The 8,504-nt window shown below is 42.3% G+C and overlaps 1 protein-coding gene across 1 annotated transcript in view; it reads right to left on the bottom strand.

The window, feature by feature from the left end:
* Window positions 1-485: 485 nt before the first annotated feature.
* Window positions 486-8,504, bottom strand: part of IQCJ (IQ motif containing J) — a gene marked incomplete at its 3' end in the record, with an annotated part of 67,710 nt that continues 59,691 nt past the window's right edge. The window contains exons 2-4 of the mRNA XM_010147054.1: window positions 4,640-4,704; window positions 3,684-3,764; window positions 486-640 (exon numbers count right to left, since the gene is read on the bottom strand). Coding sequence (XP_010145356.1) covers window positions 486-640; window positions 3,684-3,764; window positions 4,640-4,704 — 301 coding nt within the window. The remainder of the gene's footprint in view (window positions 641-3,683; window positions 3,765-4,639; window positions 4,705-8,504) is intronic.

Genomic DNA, 8,504 nt, shown 5'->3' with positions numbered 1-8,504 from the left:
CTGCAGGGTGGCATGAATATTTATTCCAAGAATTCAACTTTCATTTTTAATCCCTAGATCAACTTCTCTTTTAGGAGGGGGAAAAAAAACCAAAACAAAAAAAAAAAAACCCAAACCAAAATACCCTACAAACCACATTTATTTGTAGGAAAATCACCACCTTTTTTTTTTTTTTGAGAACACAGAGTGCTAAACACACATGAAGATCTCTGCTTTCTGCAGGAGAACACAACACCTTTTGGAAACACCTCTTCCCATCAAGAGCACTGTTATTACTTGCTGACATCCAGGTCCAACATGCACAGTCACACGTTCAACTCTACCTACAAGAAGCACAGCTGCTTGCAGGTTCCTTTGCAACACCACTACTCCCCTAAAAGTCCTTCTTTAATCATTAGCCCATAATTTATCTTTCATTTATCCGAAATCCTAGAAAGGCACCCAACAAAAAGCGGTAAGAAGGCAAATGGGCCCGATCGCCATACTCACGGGTGTGCTGCTGTCGGAAAAGGTGTTCATGCTGATGGACCTGCTCATCTTGTCCGAGGAGAGGGACGGCGGGGAGGGACTGCGCTTCTCCAGCTGCTCGTGGGGCAGCAGGTCCTGGCGCTGCTGGTACTCACGCCATGCTCGCTGGATGCTGCGGCGAACACCAAGGCACAGTGTTGGGGGGTTGCAGCAACAGAAAGTATTTAAAATGTATATTCTCAGATGAAGAGGTGGGATTTGGTGGTTTTCTATTTTTTTTGTGTGCTTTGTTTTCTCGTCTGGATAACGATCACACATAACTACGCTCTGTAGGTCTCGTCCACAACTAGAATAACTTGAGATATCTGTTACCTTGAAGCAATTCTTTAAATCAGATCCTTAAAACTTAGTGATTTAAATTTGAGACTGTACGTAACTCAGCAATTCTCTTATGTCTTGCAAACAAAGAATAAAAATTACAATTATCTGTTTAAAAAAATGAACAGCCCTCAAAACCTTATGTGGATAACCTACATGTGGTTGGAAGTTCAGAGCCAGACCAGTATCCTTTAAAATCTCCTCCACCCTGGGTAACTGGGGACCTAAACACTGCTCCAAAACAACGTGTAAGGATTGCAGTAGGAGCTCTGCTTCCAAACCCTAAACTCTGACCAAATTTCTACAATCTGATGTAAAATTTTGTTCTGCTGACTGTGCTGGTGGGTGCCCAGGGAGCTGGAGGCCAGGGGGGCTCTCACCAGGTGGCAGTGCCGGACCGCCTCTGCCTTTTCGAAGGTGGCAGGGAGAGATGCTGGGAATTAAAACTGCGTTTACAATAGCGGTGGCATTAACACAAAGCACGTGGCTGTTTGCACACAGGATAATCTGTGACCTCTACAGAAAAGCGGAGCTAAATTCTGAGCAGAGACTCAGCAGTGTTGCTGCAGTGCAATGAGCTCTTTTTAGGAATTTTAAGCGATCAGGATTTTATTCACTGGGATATGAAGTCAATAAAACCTTCAGTGCAGCTGTTCATCAGGCAGACTTCCCTGACCTTCGCTTAAGTTGTTCTCAGTGGAGCAAAGCTGTGTCCAGCTGTGCCGGGGTGAGGAGGGGGAGCTGGCACCCCTCCACCCTACCTGCTGCAGAAGGGTTTGACATGCTCAGCACCCAGCCTTGCTGCTGGGGTGCTCCCTGGGAAGGGTCCCACACCCAAATCCCACCCAGCCCTGCTCCTGCCAGCTGTGCCTGCACCACGGGACAGCATGGAATCCCATGCATCTTCCTGAAGGGACCTTACAGTGTGCTTTATGGCTCGAAACAAAGGGCCCAAGACTTTGGCATGGATTGACTTTGTCCTAGGAATACCAATTTTTTATTTTACATTGCCTATTTAACCATTAAGATGCCATTTCTGTTTCCACCTCCACAAGCCAGAAGAATATTTAGTGCCCAGACACCGCTGAAAAGGCATTTGATTACAGATTGGCACCTTCTTGGCTCTGCAGGAGGAGGACGAAGGTCAACACCAGGACACCTACAACTTCTCATTGACTGTCTACAGTGCTGGGAGCTCCAGAGAGTGGGAAGCACCTCTCTGTGTGTTTTTCCTGGTCAGGAAACAACGCTTCCTACACACATGGCATTTTGAACATCCAAGGATGATGAAATCAAGTATATGTGTATTTAGTTATTTTTTTAGAATACCAACAGGTCAGAAAGAAAACAGCATTCATTAGAGTCTCACCAGAACAGAGGCACTGTAGAGCTAGCCAGTTGGGTTAATTCCTGCGTTGTTCTCATACGGGAGCTTTAAAACGGGCAGCAAAGTTCCCAAACACAAGCGCCAACAGAGGAACTCTCAGTAAATGTATTTTGCTTTAAAAAAAAAAAAAATCCCCACATCTTCACACTTCAAGCATCTACACTTTGCATTGTTGCAGTTTCAAGATTCACTGCATAATATGTACAAGTGGTATTTGCATATTTACATTTACATGTACTTTCTGTCTTAAAGCTTGAGAATATACCAAGGTGAAGTCTTAACTACCCTTCTAGAAAGCTCTCCAAAAATTTATTCTTTCATCTGGCTTGTATTTGCATGACTAAAACATGCTGGCTGGATTTTAATTTGAAACTTCTTGTCCTCTTAATATTTTAATATAACATTAATATTTTAATGTCCTGCATAGCGAGTTAGCTGTAGCTTTTCAGCTGAAAGTGAAATTCAGTAGCAACACATACAACTCTGTGTAAAGCTGTGCCCAATGTCACAAAATTATGCCATGAAGTAGCTGGGGGCTTCAGCATAAAAACGTTCATATTTTTTGATGCAAGTGGAGCCCCATTAAACTCTCACTGTCTGCTGGGAAGTCCAGCGGCACCGTGTTAGAGCAGAGTTGGTTCCAGCTGGATGGAGCGAATGCCTGCACCAGGGCTGGAGGAACAACGCTGGAACAGGCACAAAGAGTCCACCGCTCTGATAGGCATGTGGGTGAGTTTTAAGTTATATCCCTGCTACTACCACATGTATTCCAGCACAGTCAAGCCTTTTAGAATAACTGACCCCACAGTAAACTATACAACATGTGGAAAATGTATTACAAAGGCTAAAATTGCTTTTGGAAGCTGGGGGGTTCATTACCAGAACATAGTGATGCTTATCTCTTCCTTCCAGGTGGTGCAGCTAGGTGTCATCTATGTGCCTTGGCTGAGTGCTAGCAACACCCTCGCTTTCCAACGAAAACAGTTTCCTTAGAGCCACAGAGCTGTGCTGCACCCCCCGCCCAGGCACCCCGGTCCCCTCAAACCCCGTGCAAAGCCAAGGACTGCTCCCTGCAGAGGAGACCCGTGAGCTTTAACCAAGCTTCACGTTAGATGTGAAAAATACCGCTGAAGAGAATTCTGCTTGCCCTGTACTATAGTTCACCCCACCAAGGTGTTCTCTGTATATATTGAAAATCTGGCAGATTTCACAGTTTCACAGAGGGAATGACAAAACCTGTGCAACATCAAAGTTTAACATGCAAAACTCATTTCAAAGAGAATGCTCACACATGAAGCTAGAGAAGAACTTAGCTATCTTGCAAAACTGAGGCTTTTTTGTACTTAAAGTTACACGGAAATCCACAATGGATACGGTCTGCGTTCTGCAGTTCAGGAATTGGAGAAACTCAGCTGCTTTTAAAGATAGAAAAAACATTTTTTTTACTTACATTTTCACTTTTGATTCCAAGGGCTGTAAGTTGATAGGATATTTTTCAATATTATTTTCTTCATCCATGGCAAGCTGATGGCTATGAAAAAGGAAAAATAATGTGTTTAAAGTGTCTCAGCATGACGTTTTTGCGATCAATTTCTCAATTAATTCATATTTTGACAGGAACGTAGAGGAGCTACTCATAATAAGGTATCACTGTCTTTGGAGGAAGGCACCCAGGTCTCCATCTCCAGCCCCATTTGACTGGCAATCAAAAGTACCAGTTTGGATCCAGTTTTCAGATTGGATCCTGTCTGAGTTCTTACACGAAATCTTCCAGATGCCACAGCTCCAGAGACAGGCACGCCCAGCAAAGAAGCCGCTTCAAATAAAAAAAAACCACTGGCAAATAAAATAGATGTTCTTGCTAAATTAACTTTCATCCCTGGGGCAACATTTGAGAAGCTGGAGAGGAAAATGGAAAGGAACAATGGGAATGCTGGTAGCAAATGAATTACATCAGCAAGAGCCATACAGGGATACGAAGAAAAAATTCTTGGCAATAAATGATGACCCAGGAATTGGTGCGGCAAACTGATTGCTTTGAGGAAGCAATTTGAAAACGCTAGAAGATAAAAACCAAACATCTCAGGATGCTGCTTTGGATGGGACTAGGAAGATGAATGAAACGTCTTTGCATGAAAGTTTGTAAGATTAGACCCCAACCTGTGGAGTTATTTTGAGACTTTACTGGCCACTTATTTCAATTCAGCAGCAGTTTTCAGAAATTATCCTCCTGTAACTAAAAATAAGAATAATTTATAGGAAAGATGCAAAAATCTTGAATATTTAGTATGTTACCAAGTGAGAAACAGTCTACAACAAGAAACTGTCCCTCAGAAAGGGCTTGTTGCCTTATAAAAGCTATTTCACTTTGTCACGTGTGAGATATCATGGAAATGGCACATTTACCTTTGAAGCAAATCTTTGCCATCATTGACCTGTTCCAAGGTGTGCTGGAGCCTTTTGAGTTCTTCCTACAAGAAGAGAAAAAACATTTCAATGTGCTTACGGGAAGCTCTTGGCTGACACTGCAGATTCCCCCTCAACCCCAAGACGTTGCGAGCCAACCACTAAACAAAGCAGTCCCTCAGAGAATATCTACGGGATTGCTTTCAAATTTAGATATAGATAAGAAACCAATATATTTATCAATATTAATCAATATTGATAAATTGTATATTTATCAATATGTCAGACCTTCAAAAATAATAGAACAAAAGAGTAAAGTATTCTTTAATGTCTTAGGTGTGTGGCTGCTTTGATTTCAGAGGAGAGGGTCTTGGTAAGAGGCAAGGGAGCATCAGCTCGTACTTTCAGGCACTTCTTTGTTCTGCAATCAAACAGTATTCAGTCTCATAATTAAGAGAATCACAAGCTGAGATTTACAGGCCAACGCCTTTAGCAGGATATTTGCATCAGATCCTTTTTCAATAGCAGAGATGTCACAAATTTAACTGCAGATGAATAGCTGGGGTGCCCTGCATCCATGCTAATGTCCTGGAAAAATCTACCCATGATGTTCAGCATAGAGATATGGCGTAAAATCCCAAATTGTATCTGGCTGGTGAGATCTATTGTTCAGAAGGGGTAGGAGTCACAGGGTGGAGGAAAACTTGGTTGCAATGAACCACATGCTCCAGGGGATGCAATTCCTGGCTGAAGTTTCCAACCCCTCGCAGGGCACATTTCCCCAAAGCACCCTGGCATTGATGGGACATGCACATGCAGAGGACACATGCCCAGTCTCCTTAAAAGCTGGGCTGCCAAGCAAATGCTGAACCCCCCCGACTGCATCCCTGTGATGCAATGGCAATAGCATCACCATCCTGAGATGCAGGGATATGCCTTCAGGTTTGTGTTTACACATCAACTGTTGGATAATTAAGCAACACCAGAGAATGAGAAGTCTATGCAAAACACAAAGATGTTAACTCATTACTTCTTTTAGCTCATTAAGTTGGGAACTAAATGTAAAAGCAAAAGCTACTCAGAGTAGGGGAGGAGGGTAATGTGCTTGGCACCCACCTTGCATACTGACACAGGATTCCCAGGAAGGCTGAGAACATTACAAATGTAAAACAAGGATATTTTCATCTTGAATATCTGACTTGGGGATGAATCAAAGATTTTTTGTTTCCAGTAAGACTGTTGCAATCTCCAGGAGCACAACAGATCAGCCAACTCTACCTCTGTTTCCTCAAATAAAGCCAATTTTGTGAAATAGAGAAATTTTACTTTTTAATCCTGTACAAGACTCTACCGTGTTTGACATGAACCAAGATCACAGTTGGTAGCTGATTTACTCCTAATACAGCTTTCATTTCCTCCCAGCCTTGGGAGGACTATTACTGCAAAGTATGTTTTATGCATAAACTAGGTTTGTCAAGACGACAAGTTAGATGGTTTCCCGTCTTTGCCCCTCTGGGTCTCTAATTGCAGCACCATTCTGTGGACACACTGCAGCTGATAAAGCACCATGCACGATTTGGGAGGCCTGGCTGCTGCCTCATCATCCACTGGAAATAATCCAGTTGTGATTGTGAAACTTCTTTTTATTTATTTTGCTTTATGGGTTTGGGTTTTTTGGGGTTTTGGTTTTTGGTTTTTTTTTTGGTTTGGGGTTTTGTTTTTTTTTTTGTCTGCTCTGAGGAACATCCTCTTCTGGCATATTAAAAACAATCAACTTTCAAAATTGTTTTCTTTGAAGCACAGTTCAGAAGATAACCTTTTCTTCTCCCATATTATTCCGCTGGTCATTTTTTTTCAGCGTATCCCAGAGCAATGTACAGTAATTTAGAATGGGAAAACAATTTGCAATTGACTTTATATATAGCTCTGGGTGACAAACCTGCATGACTTACATAAATCATTTCTTGTGTTTGACATCATTTTCTATTAACCTCAGGGTGAAGACTGAACAAAAAAAAAAAGTACAAACCAAAATTGGTTGTGACATTTTTGACTATTCAGTCTTTCAATTAAACATCACCGGACAGCCTTTATAAAAGCCGTAATACAAGGCAGCTACAGAAGGGGCATAGTAATGTTTGCATAATTGGGAAGAGGAGGAGACATAAAATCTATACTAATTTCAGTTTTGCGTCATTAACCATGAAATATTGATTATTGCTCCTTGCAACCAAATTTATGAAGCTAGCTACGCTGCTGCACCCACAGAAAGGGATTCGGATGCTCTGCCCTCAGCCCCCGGCGCGGTAACTGAGGGGTGGCAGTGACAGCCTTCCGACCCACAGCCTTAGGAGATGCATCTCCCAGATTACACCAGGAGCGACCCAGCTGCAGACTCAAACTTCAGAAAATTAAACTGGAAGAGATCCATACTTCTGTTGGAATACATGATGAATTACGATGCCTCTATAAACCTTGTTATAATGTAAACATATTGTAAAATTTACTGCTGTTTTCATCTTCCTACTTGAGTTGAATACAGACTTTAACAGCAATTGGGGAGCTACAGACACCAAAGGAAGAAAAAGCAATGAAAGCTTGGAGCACAAGATCGGTGTTAAGAGCAAACTAGAGAGTCTTTTTCTAGTGTTTATCATGTACATTCCATTTATGGATTAATTATTTTTCAGCCTGTAGACCTGCACTTTCAGGAAACCAGGCTATTGCAATGACTTAATTATTGCCAGGAAACGTGGTAACCTTGCAGGGCAGAAAAGTCCAAGAGGCTCAAGTCTATAGACTCTTGCCAGGGAGAGGCCTGTGTGTTTAAACTCCACTGAGATGGCTCCCAGGGCAATCCACACATTATGAAATCCTGATTTGGCTCTGCTGTTGGCATTTAGTTAGAGCAAAAAGATTCTGGGGTTCCTGTACCTTTTCCACTTGCAAATCAGCGGTGTTTGGCCCCAAGCAGCTCAAGGACAGGCTCTGTGTGTGCATGTCCAGTGCGAGGTTTTAGCAACCTCACCCAGCTGCCTTAAGCAGTTTTCACAGTCCTTTTTTAATGGAGGCATCCAGAGGTTGCCGTAGACTTTGGTCCTTGTTTGGGCATGCACAGAAATGTCACCTCTCGTTTGACCAGCCATGGAGATGGTGGCAGCCTGCCATGCAGGGCAGGTTCAGATGCAGAGGAGCAGAAATCCAAAACAGCCAAAATGAACCAATTATTGAATTACTTCTGACAAAGTCTGTTTCAAAAAACAGTTATTAGTGCAAATTCTAAGGAAAGAAAGCTGCGGACACTAAATCATGCCTAGATAAACATTTACCTCAACTATCAGGCAATGATTCTTTTTTGTGGCTATACCCAAAAATACCCATTCAGGTCAGCAGAGCTATTTATACCTGTGGGTTCAGACTAGCACAGAGAAATCCGGGCAGAGGCCACATATTAAAAATTAATTTTCAAAATCCTTTTTGGACAGGTGTACTGTTGTTTGAGTATCTCTGCCTAAGCGGTCTGTCGCTTGCTGCTGAATGAATGTACAGCAGTGCTCCCCGAAAGGTCAGAGATGGAGATGGGAAGAGAAAGCTTCTGTTTCAGTAGAACCACAGCCTAGAAATAGCAGTAAAAAAGGGTGTTTTTTTCCATTTTATAATGAAGACTGAGTATAGCAGTTATACAAACATGCCAGCTTTGGGTAGATCTCTATTTCATTGATGTTCTTCCAAGCTTCAATAGAAATTCTGTTGGATGGTAATTTTCTGTTATGCAGGAAGGCTTACGTGCCTTTCTTCCTCTCCTTACCTGCAAGGCACTTGATGAAAAACCACAGTGCCAGTTTGAGATTCTCCTGACACAGAA

Source organism: Eurypyga helias, unplaced genomic scaffold (genome assembly GCF_000690775.1).
Source record: "Eurypyga helias isolate BGI_N326 unplaced genomic scaffold, ASM69077v1 scaffold1542, whole genome shotgun sequence".
NCBI lineage: Eukaryota > Metazoa > Chordata > Aves > Eurypygiformes > Eurypygidae > Eurypyga > Eurypyga helias.
Note: the sequence above shows the minus strand (reverse complement) of the source record. Positions and strands in the feature narration are given on the sequence as shown.